Genomic DNA, 18,795 nt, shown 5'->3' with positions numbered 1-18,795 from the left:
GTGCTAGGAACCATACAGTGAAGGACCACTGAACACAAACTGCTTAAGCATTCTTTCTGCTCTTAACTGTGACCAATAAAGATTATTTTTTAAAAAAGATGACCATAGTGTGGAGTAGAACCCAGCGGCAGAGGTATGTTCAGAGAACAGTACAGAGCCTTAAACTGTTATTCTTGTGTATTTTAAAATTAAGATAAAAACACCTAGTGCCTGGTCACCTGTACATGAGGGGAACAAAGGTAACTGTTACTTTCACAACAGATTCAAACATCTTAGTATTCAAAACAATCTCATGACATGTTTATCACCATACAGTAGCTTAGAAGAGCAAGCTATACATCAGCAACATACAAAATGACAGCTCAGGTGCACAATAGTGTCCATTAAAATAGATCAGTCCTTCCAGCCAGTCATTAAGAAAGTATCTCACACCTCCGTTCATTTTGGCACAGAGCATCGCCCCGTGGCAGTTTTTTCTTCTCCAGTAATCACAGCTACAAAGGCATCTCTTCCCTCAGAGCAGGGAGCTGAGCTGGTTTATTGTTCTAAAACCTGTTGAGCACCTTACCGTACACTGTCTCTGAGGTCAGCTACAGCTGTATGTAGAGTCTCCAGTTTTACCGCAAGCCAAGCAGGGGGTGACCCTTTCCGGAGCAGCAGCTTCACAGCCTCCACTGCCCCCTCCATCGTGCCTACTGCTGATTTATACTCCTCCTCAGAGGGTGAGTGACACACTTTTTTTGCCAGAGGCTGCAGATTTAAGTTAACAGGAGACATCATTTATAATGCTCTACATAAGCGATCAGTCTTCATCCAAATGCAAAAAAAAACCCTTAGAAGGAAGAAGAGCTGCAAGTGACTCCCCTTGCCTTGTGAGAGTTTTGCAGCTGGCAGGCAAAACAGAGCATTCAGGTTATAATACTAAGGGCCAGGTGTGCACACAACCATGGCAGGCAGCAAGACCATCTTGAACCTCTTTAGAGACTTCCCAGAACTGACAGCAATTGAGTGGAGCCCAGATAGGTTAAAGAAGTGCACATACCTCTCCTGTTGACTCCAGTTTTCCATCCATTTTCATGAACTGTGCACTGCAGGTAAGCCTTTCTTGCTTCATGCGTTCTGTTCGTGCTTCTGTTGTCTCTTCTACTTGCCTTGTCTAGGGGGAAAGCCACAGGAGAGGTACTAAACCAAGGTAGCATTACCGGCCTTTGCAGGCTCAATTGATATGCCACAAAGGGGAGGGAGCGAGACAGGGATCTTAACATGCAGTTCAAGATTAATCTAATTTCTCGCGCACTCTTCTGAGCAGGAGACTGAAGTTATCTACAGCTTTAGTGTAGCATCACTGGCAGCTATCAGTTCTTTTGCTAATTATCTGTTTGTCAAAAACGGTTCATGCAGGTAGCCCTGCCTTAGGTTACACAATGACAACCACCTCCTCTTTCCCACTGTTTATGTTCTGCCTGAACAGCCATCTGCTCCTAAGAGAATTTTTTATAACATGCAAAAAGGGACTAAGATGCTTCGTACATGTTCATCTAGCTTTCAGAAACTGACCCAAGAGAACCAGGGAAGGAAATCACACAAACTGAATATGAAGTCACTGTCTTTTTAACAGAGAACATCTCTGCTTACAACAATATGCAATTTAATCTTTTTGTTGTTGTTCAAGAAGGGAAAAATCAGAAGTTCAGAAGTACTGGCAGAGCAACATGTACAGGAATGGCAGTTGTTAATTCTGCTGATTAAAGCAAGTAGAAAAGTTCAACCAGATCCCAGTTAACAGAACAATTAATTTTAAATTTACTTATTTAATCACCATGCAGACAACGCAGTTATAGACACAGGCCGTGTACTGCTTACTATGGATGTGTACAACATCAAGTAAGAAAGCAGTAAAATGGTTCAAACATACATACCTTAGCCAGAAAACTAACAACTTTGTTCTTAATTTCTTCAGAATTAAGGCACTGAGGAACAACATCTTCATGGCTTGTTTCCTGCCAAAAATGTTGAGTAATAGTTTAGTACATTTGTATTTACAAAGGAACAAAGTAAAAAATGTTTCTGTGACAGTCTCTTCTCTGGTGTAACCAATCTAAGCAACCCGTGCTTCATCTTCCTTCACTTCCAGCTCCATGAGCCCTCATTACAGATGCTATGGCACATCAAAAGTAATACTAAGATCCAGATGGGTTAGTGAAGAGCAGCAAACGTTTAAGACAGAAGAATTTTTGTACAACAAAAGTTAACAGAGCCAAATACAGGCATCCAGAGCTCTTCTATGCTTACCTCTGCAAAATGTGTGAATGCCTCTAATGCGTGCTGATGAATCAGCCAGGTCTGGTCAGCTAGCAGAGAAGCAAACAAACACGACAACTGGGGTACAACTTGCCTCTGAAAGAGGAACAGATATCTATCAGTTCCAAAGAGTTAGTTGTGCATATCTTACCATAATGATCAATTATTAAAGATTCACTCTAAGGTCAAGGCACAGGTTTGTGAAACAGGAGAGTGCTACTGCCCTGTCTGACAAAAGCAACACCATGAGGGAGGTGACATGTTCTATTCTTTCTTCTTGGAGGTTCAAACATCAGTCCGAATAACTGGTGAGAAGCAACAAGCAAATGAATAAACCAAGCATCTGACATGCGCTCAGCAAGTCTGGATGAAAAATAAAACTGCTCTAGACCATTAACAAGTTTCCCAGATGATTATGCCCTGGCACTCCTGTATGTATTTAATGAAATTGATCCATTAACTTTATATTTAAGTAAATAGCATATCTTGTCATCAAAAGACAAGATTATTTCACTAACGCCACAATTATATTTACCTGTGCTTCTTGTGGTATAAACACCTTTCCCATAGAAGAGAGAAAATCCACCATTGCTAGGCGAACATGATCTGGGGGATCCAACTGGAAAAGGGAAGACTGCAGTGCAAATACCTGCAGAAAACAAACTCCAGTGAAGCTCCATTGAACAGACTGCAGGTGAAAACCATCTCACCCTTAAATCTCAGGACACTGAGTTTAGAAAACTGGACTGAAAACAGGAGGGGGTATGCTACACCTTGAATAAAACTGGCTAGTATAAAGCTGCAGTGTGCATTTTAGAAAGCAATGAGCATTCTCTACAGCACATCCGTATGTCTCAATTACCTTAGAGAGTAACGGGAGTCTCAGAAGCAAAGTGCCATATACTTGGTTTAAAGACCAGGAAAGTAATCAAGGAAGAAATAAAATTAGGAACCTCCATGTGTTAAAGAGAAGGCCAGACCATGAAATAACTCATTTGAGATTTCAGTAAATCACAAAGAACTTGGTTTTCATGCAGTAAATTATTCCTAATCTGTAAGGTTTTGTTTTGTGGGTTGTTTTTTTTTTTTTACCTGAGTAATTGGTTGTGCATCTAATGCTTGGACAAAGAATTCCAAAAGGTGAAGTAGTAAACACAGTGTCTGCTGGAGACATGGCTCATCCGAGACCTTCAACAGATCACAAGATGTTAGTAACACTGCATTTTAGCTTATGGAATAACTGCTTAAGAAAGAATTTAAAGTTACAGTAGTGTTCCAAAATTCTTAGCTTAACTTCACACACCTAAAACACCACATCGTAAGCAGCAGCAAATATTAAAACAGTCATATAAATACTTCTAGGTAGTCATATTTTACAACACCCTTTTCTTTGATTTTTATTAAAAATACTTCTTATCCCTTATCTCCTTCTTCCACTCACTAATATAAGCAGCTAAAGGTTATCTGAACTATTTCTTTTCACTGATCATTTGCCAAATGTCTCCACAGAATGGCTGAGGTTGGAAGAGACTTCTGAAGGGGCACATTGTTGGCTCTTCTTCACCCCCACTCAGACTTTCTTTTTTAATCCAGAGTATGAACCATGACAATCCTTTTCTTCTTTACTGCAACTGCAGCCATGAACAGGTATACAGTCGCCAGGGCATCGTCTTACCCCCTTGTTCTCAAATACAGGAGGAAGGTTACTAGCTCCATGGGTTTTCATGTGCTAACAAGCTATGTTCTAATTAGATCACCATGAGTTTTGTTCACATGCTAATGAACATTTAAAATAAGCCACATTTGTAACTGGTATGAATCAGAATAAGGTATTTCAGACTTCTTGTTAAGCAAGTCTGAATCTGACACCAAGTAACAGAGTAAGAAGGTGCCAATATATTTAACATTCAGGAAAATTCAAACTCCACTTCCCAGAGCAGGCACCTGCCTAATACACAAACCAGCTGACAGCACATGGGAAGCACAGTTACACTGTGCTTTACACAAATGGTCCAATCCAAGTAAAACAACTTAGTAACAAACACATGATGATACAGCACCAGCCTCCCAGAGACCTCGTGCTTTCATCATTGGAGCAGCAAATTCTCTTACCTGCTTAGCCTGCAGAAAAGTCCAGAACTGACCAAGCACTTCCAAGACAGATGCCTGAAGTTCTGCCTCCAGAGTGTCATCAGCAAAACTGCATGCAGCCAACAGGACAGAAAGGGCAGTATTCTAGTAGGAAAAAATGTATTAGTAAGACCAAAAAAAATTACATTTAAAACAAACCAAACCCCCAGGCTCATATCAAACATTTAAAATGATACAAGATGGCAAGAAGCCCAATGTGCTGCATCAGCTGTACAGTACAGCTAATCCACCAGGCCACTGGCCAATAAAGCTTCCAAAGCAAGGAAACCATCCGTTACTTCTGTGAGTTTCACACAGCGCTGTAGTGAAATTACACTACATTAGCAGGCGAAAGCTGGCAGCAGATACTTCATGTGGAAGTCTCTGGTTTCTCACACTCCTTTGCCCAGGAGACCAGTGAGCATCTTTCAGATTTAATGCTGCATAAAACCAGCCAGGACTCCAAAACTTAAAAATAATTGTATGATGTAATATAAATCAGAATTTCTAAAGAAAAATACATTTACTCACCCAGAGAGCTAACAACTAGAATAACTAATAAACCACAAGACCTTTACTGACACCCTCAGACTAGAGGGTCCTAAGGGGTTGTGTACTAGGAGAAAACATTAAAATGAGAGTTCTTGCTCAGGCATATGCCAATTAAGCATGGAAAAAAGCTGCGCAACACACAGAAAAACAGAACTGAGGTGGCAGGAACGGAATCCTTATAGTTTGGAAATCCAGAGTTCACATGTTTTTTTACAAAAAGAATGACATCTCCTTTACCACAGATTGAAGCTCTCCCAGAATGCGGCTGCTATTCAGCCATCGCCTGCACTGTGCGAGCCCTGCCACACAGAGCTGACATGCCACTTGTTTCCTCAGATCAGGATTCAGGGCCTTGAGGGATAAGTGCTGCCACACAGGCAAGTTCTCCACCTCTTCTGGAAGAAACTTATGAGCAAATTCTACCTGCAAACAGAAGTTAACAAGAACTAAACAGACTGGAAGACAATTTGATAATCTGTTAGAAAGTTGAGCAACCAAAATGTACTACCAGTTACCTTTTCAAATATTACATGAGAATAAAGTTGTGTAAAACCTTTAATTTAAATAAAATAAAACTTCTTATATAAAAACCTTCTAGAACTGCTACCTCCACCATCACATATAGGACATCAGAATGACTAAGCAACTTACTCTTTCAGCTGCTTGAAGCAATGCCCCTAGCAACCAGAAGAAAGAGCTTTAGCCCCTCCAAGGGAAATAGAGAGGCACTAACAGGAAAGGATACTACTCTGTATCTGATGACATGAGAACACTGATGAACGCCAGCTGCAGATGCAAGGACAGGACATACAGTCTCAGCAAATCTGGGAGATGTGCTGTTTTCATACTTGGTCAAAAAAATGACTTCTTCACCACTTAGTAAGACCACTCTTACAAAAGGTGTATGTGCCTCTTATTTTAAAAAGCACACCTGCACACATTGGGATCTGCTGTGACAAAGTAGCAACAAGTACAATATCAAGTACAGCAAGCAAGCACTCAACACCTTGTCATTTCTGAAGAACTGAAAGAGGGTATTTTAACACAGGCCACTGATTCAAATCTCTTCTATTAAGGACAGAAGATGCTGATGCTATACTTGCCTGATGATCTGGAGCCATTAAGAACAGCATACGCCTCAGCAGAACACCCAAGGCAGAGACCTGGTAACAGTCACTGGGCCAAGACTTTATCTGAATTAGGATAAAATTAAAATAAAAGATAATGAATCTAATTAAATTAAGGAAAAAATCACCACTCAGCAAATGAATTCTATACAGAACGTTCCGAAAGCTGCTACGTGGGATCACAGCAGTAACAGTCTAAATAAAACAATGCAGGACATGCTGGAAATCCTCAGCATATTGTTTTGTATTTTCACAGTACTGCTATTGCTAATTATTAACCCAAACGCAGTTTGGATTTGGAAAAAAAATGAAATACCTGTCTTTGCTCATTTAGAAAGTTTGCTAGTAGGACTAGGATTAAAACTGGTGCCAAATTGCAAACATCCTTGTAGTTCTTACCAAGTGGGCGATCACAACAACGTGGTGAGCACACAGTTCAGCTGTTCCATATCTAGAATGTGAGAGATGGAAGCTTGTGAGTCTGTACTTCCTGCTCTTTTACAGACTAAATATCATAAATCTTGTCTGAGAGATGGCCATTTCCTTTAACATATTTAAACTTTATATGCACAGACACAATTTACTTGTGAGAACCATTCCAAAAACCAATTATTAAATAATAGAAAAGGTATGTCCCCCTTGCGTGCATGAATGTAAAAATAGCTAAGCCATTTCTGCTTCTAATTTTCAAACTATGCTCTATATCTGAAAAGAATCCAATTATGGGACAATTTTGTCTTTAAAAAAACTCCTCAAGGAATTATATACAACAGAACTAACTGGATCTCTGGAAATCCTGCTTGACCTGTAACAAAAAAAATCTTACCGGGCAAGGAAGCACCATGAGTCCATTGCCAGCAGAGATGTGATCATACTAGAACCCAGCACAGCATCCAGCAGAGCATACTCCTGAGGAGAAAGTATGTATGTAAATTCACACAGAAACAGACTGCAGGCCTACTATTACTTTTACTCCACTAATTATCAAAAAACCTAGTAGGATTTTCAGCTTATCCAAATCTAAAACGTTTTAAGAACTCATTTTCACACTCTGTCTTCAGCTACACCATCAAGCAAGCAGCTACACCTTTAGTTTTGCATACTTCGATGCATACTATGTACATCCATTTCAGTGGGCTGAGAATCCTTCATTTTTCAAAACATTCCATCATGTGCATCCCTTCTTCACAAGGCAACTCTATGGGTTTGTTGTTTTTATTTTAAAAGCAATGTATTGCCAATGTCCTTGCCAGCTTTATTAGCAGTTTACTGAAAACCAAATAAAACTTGTCCCTCTTTTCGGAACACAAATTTTATCTGAAAGAGGAATGTAGCATTCAGAAAAAGAAAAACTAAATTAGAGCTATAGTTTTTGTGACTGCTCTTAATTTTACAAAGGTTAACATTTATCTAGAGGTTCTTTTGTCTATGTGCAGTAAAAAGTGAAAAACTTCTAAAACATTATATAACCTTAATCAAAGCCCTGAATACTCCTCTGAAGTAAAAAAATATACTACTTATTATTTTATGGCATGTTATTAGCTGGAATACAACAACATAATCTATTTATTTTTATGTAATTAACATATATCTATTTAATATGTATTTATTTAGTATTTAAATATTAAATGTCACTTTATTACTTCACAGTATAGACTAAAAAATCCAGGTAAATTTAATACAAGTTGAATACTGCAGAAAAGAAGGCGCTGAACTTTTATAACAACTTGAGCTCCCCTCCTCCCAAAAAGAACAAAAATTTCCAACGCCACAGAGGTTCTCAAGAACTTATATGAAGCTTTATTTTCCCCTTTCCCACAAGTGACATTTGCTTTATAATTGAACGCCAGTCATGTAACTGTATCCCAGCTCCTTTCTACAGAACTTCATACCTAAGCATCTCTTCAGAGCTAGATCATTAGAAAGAACTCCTTTTTTAAACAGTATCTATGCATCACAACAGCTGAGAAGGTGATAAGCAAAAAAAAAAAATATCTTACCAGCTGCGGAAAGTGTGATGGGAGTGTGGAAGCAATGAAGGAGCACAGGTGGACACAGACATAGTGATAGAGGGTGATGGGAACTGCTGGCTGTCCTGTACTAATCACCTCTGGCAAACAAACAGGGAGAGAAAGCTCGGCAGAACATTGCTGGAAACTGAAGAAGAGAGCTGAAAACAAAGACAGGCTACAAGGGTAAAAGAAAAAAAAGAAGGTGGGGTTTGGTGGAGAAACACAGCTGGGTTACAGATTTGCAAATCCCAAATCCTGCAAGCAACATCTGAAGTACAGAATCTTTGTCTTTGACCAGAAACAATGGCAGTAACTTCAGTGCTTTTACATGAGATTTCCGTTCCTATCTTCCTCTTTTACAAATTCAGGTGATTATTAAGAGAGTTTAGGCATAAAAATGCAAGACGAAGTATCAACAAATTACATACATCTCTCTCTTCCTACCATGGATGTACTCTAAATACCATTCCTTTCCTGAAAAAACAAAGACATTTATGGTTCTGTATCCTTCACTGCTGAATCACTGAACATCAGATCCTGTTTTTCACAGCACAAGGATACGAATCCATAGAGTAAGACATGTTACTATACAGTTGCAAGGGAAACCCCAGCAGCTGAGCCACTCTGTTTGCTCATATAGGCTGATTACTGTAATGAAGAGGTGAAGAACTACAAGGAAAACCTTTTTAGTACCTTTTTCCTGTGTTCCAGAGAGTTTGCACTTCTTCAGGCTGAGTGGACAGCTTGTCCATTATGGTAATCAGGATGAGACACTGGGGGAGCTGCTGCTCAGGAGGGAGACCTGTAGAAGTTTTAAAAAGTGATGCTAGTTGCCTTGGTTGTGTGTAAACTGGCTTTTAAACAAATGACAAAAGTTCCTAGTAAAACAATCAAAAAATCACAGACAGCTGGGAAAAAAGGAACATTTCATCATGAACACTGTGTTTGAAGTGAAAAATAAATGCAATATACTGAATCCGGCAAAATCTAAAATATTCCAGTTTTACACTGTCACTGCAAGATGCTGCGAAAGAGTTACAATCTAGATGCCTTATGCATCCAGTCTCCTTGAAAGCATGGGATGTCTCAAACACTGAAAACACAAAGTTTTCTTCTAAGTGTGTTAGGATAACCACAAGGCCAGGGTATGCATACGGGAGAGAAGCAAGTCGGCTATCTCAGAATTCTGACACACTGGTCAGGGCAGAAATTGGGGAGGGGGGCGTGTTGTAACAAAAAGATGATCATTTCCCAGTTTGAAGGCATTCTACTTTTCACAGAAAATAATTTAGGAAAAAATAGCTGTCTTCCCCCACCAACAGAAGAGCAGAAAAATTTCAGCTTACTTTGAAAGTTTGTGACAAACGTGGACTGAAATTACACAAAGCAGCAGAATTGATAGGATTTTTATTAACCAGATTGATAATGAAGTTATTGTAAGTACTTCGGAAAAGATGCATTCAACAGGAACTATTGGTTATAAAATTAATCTGAGCTAGCACACAAGTGATTATATCATAGCACTTTCAAAACAATCAGAGCCAAGCAAATCAGAATACAACTGATAGTCCATAAAGTCAAAATATCAGCCCTGATCCCTCAGACGCTTACATAGTACTATAGCAGTAGTAGCTGTATTTTAAACCCACCTAACTTTTCACTTAACACTTGCTCCATAAAAGGGCTAAAGGGAAGCAGCTGGTTGATGAGAGGGTCCAGAGCCACAAGAAAAACCCGGGATATTTCATCTCGATGAACTTCTAAGATGTTTGGAGCATAGAGACTGGGAGGAAATTTGCTAAGGGGGGCCAGAAAAAAAAAGTTACAATAGCATTCTCAGTAACGTTTTTCAAAAGAACTACAAAAAGGCAAATTCATTATTTCCTTGTTATTGTGAAATAAAAGGCTCCCCATTTTAGAGTATGTATTGTAGCCTGAGAGTTACAACTCTGCATTCACTCATTAAACTAAACACCATAATCAAGTATTTTATGAAACATTGAAAGAAAATCTTACAGGCTCATGGAAAATACATGTAAAATACATAACACACCTAAGAAGAACTACACTGAATCACAAACAAGTCAAGCAATGAAAAAACAAGCAAACACCTGTATACACAATTTGATGGTCATAAATGTGATAGCACTGATCTAACACATGACACTAATAAAAGTGTACCAAAATTTCTTTGAAGAGAAAAAAGACCCTGAGCAATAGAAGAAAAAAAGGAGTATAAAACAAAGGAATTCATGAAATGAAAACCTCTCTTACAACTTACTGACTGTAAAAATGCTTCCTACTCAAAAATCCTGCTCAGTTTTGCTGAGTGAATAAAATTTCACAACCTTCCACTTGAAAAAGATCTACAATGTAAGTAAAGTTAGAAAAGGAAACTCATAAAAAAAATCCACCTGAACTTGCAGTGAAACACGTAGTGAACTCATGTGCACATCTCCCCACAGAACCTGGTTTCAATTCCAAAAGAATGACTGAAATCAGCCCTCGATTATGAAGTCCACTTTCCACTATTCTTCCCCACTGTTGCAGCAAATACAACAAAACTTTCGAAAGAAAAACAGTCAGCCACTTGCAGACTGTTAGGCTTCACAAGCATAATGTTTAAGTGCTTGCTTACGAGAGAACCACAGAGTCCTTTCGTGAGATTTCACAAGATTATAAACACAACAGTAAAGCTATGAAAAATTTCAGAATGCTCTGTTTCTGATGCTCTCTCCCTTCAGGATAAATGTTTCTGTACTTTGTCTTAGAGATTGAAAACAATCTGTTTCAAACTGGAAGGTACACTGCTGGGTTGCTCAGTTTTAACCCTGCCTAATTGCTTCATTTCAAGGTGACTAAAGGGCAAATCCTACCTTGGGGAATTTTGACTTCAGGAACAAGAATTTTCAACTTGCATAAATAGACCCAGTGCCCAAGATAATCTGCATATTCTGCACATAAATTGTTAAGAAATGTTGACGTAAGGTATTGCAACAAAGTCAGTGGTTTGTCAATACTGGACACTCATCAAAAACGGGGTTAAGGTAATTAGTATCACACAAAAATGCCCAATTTATTAAAAATATATTTTAGTTTTCCGTACATGAAAAAAGGAAGGTAACAGCTCTAGAACAAGAATTGTATTTTTACATCTCAAAAACTAAGAATGAAGGATGGAAATGTTAAGATACTATCAATAATCAATTATTTGTACTTCACTTACCTGTATATCTGAAGAAAGAGCTGATGTAATTGAGAACACAAATCAGAGAAGAAAGAAAGAAATTCCTGCAAAAATTATTAGTTTTGAATGGTACTTTTAATATAAAATACATGATTAAGTACACTCCCTTTCCATTTTACTATACTGGTGTGCAAACTACTATACTGCAAAAATTGCTTAAGTTCTAACAATCCACAGCACAAAACAAGTGCAAAGCAAACAATAAAGAAAGTGCTCCGAAGACTAATTACACTACATGTATATATATTGTAGGTGAACTGGCTAAATTTAGAGGCATGTTTAAAAAAATTGGTAAGTACATTTGTAATAGTCATAGAGAGCCACAGAAATCTGAAGTGGTCTCATACACGCTGTAAGGCTGCTTTATCATGTCACAGCGCTATTTGTTTTGTGCAGAACAAAAAAAAACCACAACAAAAAAAATCACCCCCCTGCTTTTATCCCATGGAACACAACAGATGCAGAATGTACCATCAGTGCTATTCCTAAAGAGCAAAAGTTTTTCACATCCATTCTTAAAACGGGTAGATTTACAGCATGTCTTCTAATAATGAGAAAAAGAGAACACAGCAACAAAGTGAAAGGGCCAGGAAAAGAGCAAGAAATCAGTGTCAGAGCTAACAAGAGTAAGTGCACGGACACTTCTTCTTACTAACGCCACATCATTTTCAGTTGCTGAAACAAGCAACTGAAACAACCTGGCAACAGGTTTCATCTGCTTAATGCTTCCAGATAGTTTCTGTTGCACTGTCTCAAGGCTGCCTGTAAAGACTGGACCCCACTCCTCAGTGACACTGCTTGTAACAGCTTATTAATGCTGTCTGCTTTTCTGTTGAATCACAGCAGTAATCCTGCTTAGGCTTCTGAGTATATACAGGTGGAAGAACTACAAGCAGGTTACGCGTGGATGTTAATTATACCACCGATACGGTATAGTTATAAATTGTTAAGATACAATGCAGTACAAAATTATTCCATTTGCAGACCAGAGGCTTTAATTTAATACTAACATAGAATTAAAGTATTAAAACCTACCTTGGTGTAGTGTGCAAGGGAATTAGCAAAGAATCTACACAGTTTGATCGTCTTCTGGAACAGCCTGAGGTCAGCACCATCCTGCCCAAAAAAAGAAGCTCTAAAACTTCAAATACAGAGTAATACAAGAAAAAAATGAAGTTAAATTGCTAACAATGTTTAAAACCTATTTCAAACTTGATTCTCTACAGACTCCACAGCTATGAGAGAAAAACTGTAAAAATCTTCAGTAGGCCTCAACATTTTTGTGGCAATATTCAGAATTGCAATGTTATCTTTTGATTGACCTTAGGATGTTGTCAGTTTAGGAAATAAAAGACATTTCCATAGAGTATGGTGGAAACTTTTTTTCAGTGCCTTGCTAAAACATCCCCAATCTAAACAAAGTTACGTTTTTTCACTTGGTTTCAAAAGGACTACATACTCTGCCTACTACAGGAAGTGAAAAAAACCCAATAAACCAAACCCAAACCACTCCAAGCAATAATACAGAACAAAGAATTTATCCTCCTCAAGTTTGATGGCAGCTTTGGGAGCTTTTTGATTCACCTGTATCTCTGACATCTTCATTTGCTCAGCCAGCTGCAAACAGGAGTGAAAAGAAAATAGAGTGTCCTTGCACAGGCCACCAAGGATGTCACTGTGTTTCAGATGGTGCTGCAGCAGAGAATGATGCTTCAGGCTTTGCCTAAAAAAGTAGGAATATAATCAGGTATTTAATTGTCAGAAGCCAGCATGCAATGAGTTAGTACAAATCCAAACAACTAATTCTTCAATTTTTGATGCAACATCAATGTACACTGAAATCAGAAATTTAGAGAACAACCCTCTTCATAGCCACAAGTAAAACACAGAGGAAAGGCAGGATGAAAGTGCAAGACAGCACAACTCAAGTCAAAAACTCTTACAAAACTGTAGGTCAGGCCTCTTAAGATTATTTATTCAGATGATGGTGTTTCAGATTTTCTTCTGCATTGTAATCCAAAAGACAAGCTTCTATTACTTTTCATGCACAATTCCTAACTACCTTCAGGGCCTTTAATACTATACTAGCTAAGTACCTAAATTAAATTTCTAAATGTACTTATCAGCTAAATAGCTAAACTGAAATCTCTAATTTCAATTTTATTTGAAACTCTGAACGTAAAGCTATTGAAACACTGGTTATTTAAGATTACAGTCTGTTTATATTACAATAAAATCCAAAGAGTTCAGTGACATACTTGACTATGAACTTCCACGTATTGGCATGAAGAGCATGGTCCATATCAGAAATGACAGCGCATATCTCCAGCACAGTGTGGATTACTACAGAGGAATTAATAACAGCAACAACTGAGTGAAGTCTGTTTCATGAGTTCACAGCTACGCTGCTCCTAGGAAAACAGCAGCAACCACAAGCACTAAGAAAATACCATCACACTAACACAGAATCAGGAAACTTGGCCGAGTGCTTAGATGCTGCCCGTTTCCTACAAACCTACACAACATGCCCCACCCCACAGAGAAAGTTTCAGGAGAAAAACTGAAATATTTCAAGCTTTAACACAGTGCTGTCTGAAAGGCTGGTCAGGATGTCAGCATGCTCAGAACCCTGTTTTAAAAATTCAAACATACCTCTCTATAAGAAAAAAAAAAAAAAAAAAGACTGAGCAATACTAAAAAAATGTTAGATGCACATATACCTGACACCATATCTGTGACGTTATCTTCAGTAGAAGCAGAGCCCATGGAAATCATATCAAGTAGTTCCATCAGCTGCTTCTGAAGAGAGTAAGTTTCCTTGAACATAGCTTGTAGGAGGTCAGAAATCAAGTGCAGATGCCCACAGTACAATGATTCACTGTCCTGTAGGAAACAGGGAAGACGACGTTTATAAAAACCAGTTCAGGAATCACAGTCTGATGTTTCACATGCTGAAAATACCGACAGCTTTGTCACACATTTCACTGGAAAAAAGAACAAGGCACGGACATACCTACTTCAATACACAGCCCAATCTGTAGCTTCTGCTGCTGACTCCCGTTTGCTAAACATAAAATGCTATTCACCTGCAGCTTCATCAACTAATGAAGTCTGCCTGGCTCTAGGGAGTTTAGCAGGCTTTGTGTTAGGCCTCAATATATGAGCCTAAGATCGTATTTCTGAACAAAACAGTCCAATGTTAGCAACAAAGGAAGCAGCATTCCAAATCTTAACCTTTGGATAAAGGTATGGCACCTGCATTTGACTCCTGACATGGAAAACTGATGTAAATGTTCCCATAGGAAAGACAAACTGAAAAGTGAAAATGAAGGCCAACCAAAAGCTATTGTGTCCTTATGATGAGCTTGTTTTATTTTTACTGCTCTAGAGGGAATTACTGTTGCATCTGCAAATCCAGACATGAAACCTGATAAGACATTACTCATCATAACCAACATAAACATCCTAACCTCAACTTTCAATCCACTGTGGAACTTGCATAGGAATAAAGTAAGTAGCACCATTTTGGTAACCATTTGTAGCTCTGAAAATATCGCAGCTATCAGAAGCGCACAGGTATCACAGAGAGCCTACATTCATAAACACAACGTTCAACTGATATTGATGCAAAATACAGAAATAGCGCAGTCTGGGCCTTTCACTACCCAGTCAGACAGCTGAAAATAATCTTGTACTTGGGCACTGAATAAAAAATTTAAGAACTAAATTTAAATTGAAAAAAATAATTCCACAACAGTATTACTTCAAAATACGATGTTCTTACAAAGTGAGTGTTTCCTAAAAGCCAGCCAGCGTAAGAATTTTTCTCCTTCTAACACAGCCCTACCTTGCAGTGTGTAAATGTGTTCTTTATTATATGAAGAACTGAGGATGGAAGGGTGCGGATACTCTCCAGAGGCACGCACTCTTGAAGTGTGCAGATGTATCGTACACAACCGGTCAGAGTTTCCAAGAGCTGCACCATAGTCTTAAAGCAAGAATAAACAACAACGTTTTTCACCCCTGCAATGATTTCAAAAGCCTGTTTTCTTAGATGAATTGCACCTAGATTTTTATAGCGTTTAAAGTTCACTGTTCTTTGCATATAAAGATGAATGAAGCACCATAACATATCAAGCAATTCCAGAGTTTTTCTCTGATACCATATATTTTTTGAAAGCTTCATTATTTCTTTTGACTACTCTTCCCAATTTACAAAAATTTTAAAACTCAGAATTAAGTGACTGTATAACCAGGTGCCAGGTTCACTCTTTAAGCAGGGAGAATCACATTCCATTTGCATTAGGAAATTAAGCAGAATTTGAGATTTTTTAATTATGATTAGCATCACATGCTAGATGTTATCAAATCATTCACAAAATGTTAATTGAGTTTCAACTGCAAAGGAACATCAAATAACATTTTAGCCATCTAGTTAGTAGGTGGTAAAAATATTCTAAAAAACTTGTAATTTTAGGTAAAAATCAAAGAATAATGTAAACACTCCTTTGGCAGCTTATTTCATGGGACTTGCCTGCAGAAGATTCCTTACAGTACTGCATAACTCTGTATTCTGGCTGGTTAATCCTTTTGCCTCGGTGGATAATTCATACATCAAGTTATCAAATAACTGTAGAGTCTGTCACAACAAAACAAAACTTAAACATTTTATTTATAAACATACACATGCAAATAGTAACACTATTCTCTTAACTGCTTGCTTCCTTGGCATGGAGTCACCGGCTACTGCGATAACTCACAGGAGAAAATCATGTCTTCTAGCATTTGAATCATAAAATGTGATATATGAAGAAGCCATCTTAGGGTTTTCCCAAATTATAGACAGAAGCTATACTAGCTGCTATCTTTCCTAAAAATCTGTTAGTAAAACAAACTTCTCAGCTAATTTACTTGAAATATATATACCTCATTCTACCAAAGATTTTTTTACACATCGTTTTAAAAAGGATTTTTATTTAGTCTCAGAAAATTTGTGGTTTTGTTGAGAATGATCACTAACATTTTGAATACGTTAAAAAAATGAAGTCTATGACCTACAAACAACAATAATTTAGTTGAGGTCCCTGGATATTTGACAAGTGTTACTGCTGAGACCGCAAAAGACAGTGAGGTGCTTCCAGGCACGTGCAGGATACAACATAAATAGGTATGGTACGGCAATCCTTGTTCAGCACAGGCTTGTTAGGAGCCATTTTTCTTGTAACCTCCAAGATCTGCTACAGGACATAAAATAAGCGAAATGGAAATCAAGTGGCCATTTTTACTGGCTTCTTAAAATACACAAGCTGAGCCTTGAAACTTAGATCAGTAACTTGGCTTTGCTCTACTTCATTTAAAATGTAAACACTGAAGAATTTTCATACAACTATAGCACAAAATTCTCCATCATTTAATCAAAAAAAAAAGAACTTATCTTAGGTCAGTATGGTCTAAAAGTTTTTCACTATATTATTAACATATTTCACAACATTTATTCATGATATCTGAGCATTGAGTTCTTCAGCATTTTTGTCCTGGGAGGCTACCTCACATAAAAATTCTCCACCATGGTCATTTCACAAAAAGCTCAATCTTCTCAAAAAGAAATAAAAACCAGTTCTACCACTGAATGGAGAAACTATTACATTGCACATTCAATCCTCTCCCCACTGTAAAGAATGGTAACAATCTCAGAAACAACCCAAAACAAAATCGATAAAACTGTTAAAGGGTAAAATTTTAATTTCAAGTATCGTACCCAAACCAATAATTATATTGTGTGACCTCAAAAAAGAATCTCTGTGTTCTAAGCAGGTTTTAGCACTGGACCAACTGAAAATTCCACATTTAATTGAAGCTGTCATACCTTTGGTAATACTTTTGAGAAAAAAGTTTCTTCCAAATCTGCAAGGCTGATATGGGGCAAAAACATTTCAGTCAGGATCCTCAGAACACCTGCAAAGCAAAGCATTTAAATGCTATAGAAGAATAATGTGTCATTATCAGAAATACGCAGCAACCTATCAGATGAAACAAAGAACTGCACCAAGCAGAAACAGATCAGGTATTTGATTTTGAAAGCAGCAACACAACATTTGCCACACATTTATTATACAAAAAATCAAGTAACAGTAACGTCTCTTACATGTATAAACCCATCAATAATATCATCACACCTGACTGACTACTCAGCTGAAGACTGAGCACAATTGTTTGCCCATGGAACTAGAACATTCCAAACTGCAAATAGTCGCACATTTAATGTGCTGGCTGGCACTAATATTCAACTTTATTACATACCAGCCTCATTTTCTTACCACTATCAAGTATTACAAGAGTTTTTCCACCTATAAGATAATGGCCAAAAAGACAATAAAATACATGATGAAAAAGAACCCTTCTTTGAAGTGTCTAATAATCAGTAGCGGGAAGGAAAAAGCAGCCTTGCATGCATAACTTCTTCATGGACTTTCTTCAAACTTATTCAACATGCAATTTGTGTAACATGCAAGGTCCAGCAAGATTGCCGATGACCATGAAACTCACAAGTTATAGCATAAGTATTTTTAAATAACACAGAATTTATAATGCAATTGCAATACAACAACCCATAGGAAGAGGCACTTCTTGGTCACTACTTACGAATATGCTCAGTCCAGTCTTCAGACTCTTGATACATAGAGTAAAAAACGTTAAAGAAACTCAAACTCATTTTGCTGTAACAGTTGCATCTTTAAAACATCTGCAGCTGTCACCGTGGCTTCTCTCTCACTGTCCCACATACGCTTCACCCATCACATGAAATAGGCAGGGATGCTTCATAACCGATGCAGGCTCATGTACCTCAGTACTCACGCCATCAGCACGAATATTTCTAGTGTATTGGTGAGTACATCTTGGGGTGGTTTTTTGATTGGTTTTATGTTGGTTTTTTGTTTTGTTTGGGGAGGAGCTACCTACAGTGCTAAATGAACACCACTATTTTCTACCGTGAATCTTTTATTTCAATGAAGGACCGTTCTTATTTCCAGTAAAACGCCCAGCATCTAGCTTTTCTGCCCTGTGTCTGCCCCTTACAAAGACTGCACCTCTTTCCCCCCCCACGGATGTCTTTGCTCTAACTATGCAAGGCTGCAGGAGGCACGCCCCCACAACCCCCCCGCCGTTTCGGGATGCTTCCCCACAACCACCCAGCAGCCCAACCACCCTCCCAGGAAGGATATAAGAAGCCTGGGAAGAACGGTGGGCATCTCTCGGCGGCAGAGATCCCAATCCCAACCTCCCAGCTCTTGCAAGAGCAGCTCGCGATCTGTCTGGGACATAGCGCTGACTCCACACACCTCACGGGAGGACAGCGGCGGCGGGAAAAAGTTACCTCCGCAATCCCAGCAGCCCCCAGCAGCCGCCCCGCCCCGCCCCTTTCCCG

At 38.4% G+C, this 18,795-nt stretch overlaps 1 protein-coding gene across 1 annotated transcript; it reads right to left on the bottom strand.

Moving 5' to 3' along the window:
• Window positions 1-159: 159 nt before the first annotated feature.
• On the bottom strand, window positions 160-18,775 carry FIRRM (FIGNL1 interacting regulator of recombination and mitosis). The gene is made up of 24 exons (XM_055815032.1): window positions 18,593-18,775; window positions 18,012-18,051; window positions 17,236-17,324; window positions 15,904-16,008; window positions 15,217-15,357; window positions 14,090-14,252; window positions 13,628-13,712; window positions 12,954-13,092; window positions 12,405-12,485; window positions 11,349-11,413; window positions 9,772-9,920; window positions 8,816-8,924; window positions 8,111-8,297; window positions 6,937-7,019; window positions 6,510-6,561; window positions 6,083-6,176; window positions 5,221-5,402; window positions 4,414-4,536; window positions 3,394-3,489; window positions 2,837-2,950; window positions 2,293-2,397; window positions 1,920-2,000; window positions 1,043-1,156; window positions 160-750 (listed from the first exon to the last, which is right to left on the bottom strand). The coding sequence occupies exons 1-24, from the start codon at window positions 18,689-18,691 to the stop codon at window positions 565-567; spliced, it is 2,682 nt and encodes an 893-aa protein (XP_055671007.1). The 5' UTR covers window positions 18,692-18,775; the 3' UTR covers window positions 160-564.
• Between the last annotated feature and the right edge of the window lie 20 nt (window positions 18,776-18,795).

Source organism: Falco peregrinus, chromosome 10, assembly GCF_023634155.1.
Source record: "Falco peregrinus isolate bFalPer1 chromosome 10, bFalPer1.pri, whole genome shotgun sequence".
Taxonomy (NCBI): Eukaryota; Metazoa; Chordata; class Aves; order Falconiformes; family Falconidae; genus Falco; species Falco peregrinus.
This window is presented reverse-complemented; position numbering and strand designations above follow the sequence as displayed.

Coding starts and splice junctions, on each gene's coding strand:
- FIRRM (XM_055815032.1), bottom strand. CDS start 18,691: ATGTCCCAGACAGATCGCGAGCTGCTCTTGCAAGAGCTGGGAGGTTGG. Junction 15,358..15,903: donor CTGTAAGGAATCTTCTGCAG/GCAAGTCCCATG, acceptor TCTTGCTTTAAG/ACTATGGTGCAGCTCTTGGA. Junction 9,921..11,348: donor CTCTTTCTTCAGATATACAG/GTAAGTGAAGTA, acceptor GGCCCCCCTTAG/CAAATTTCCTCCCAGTCTCT.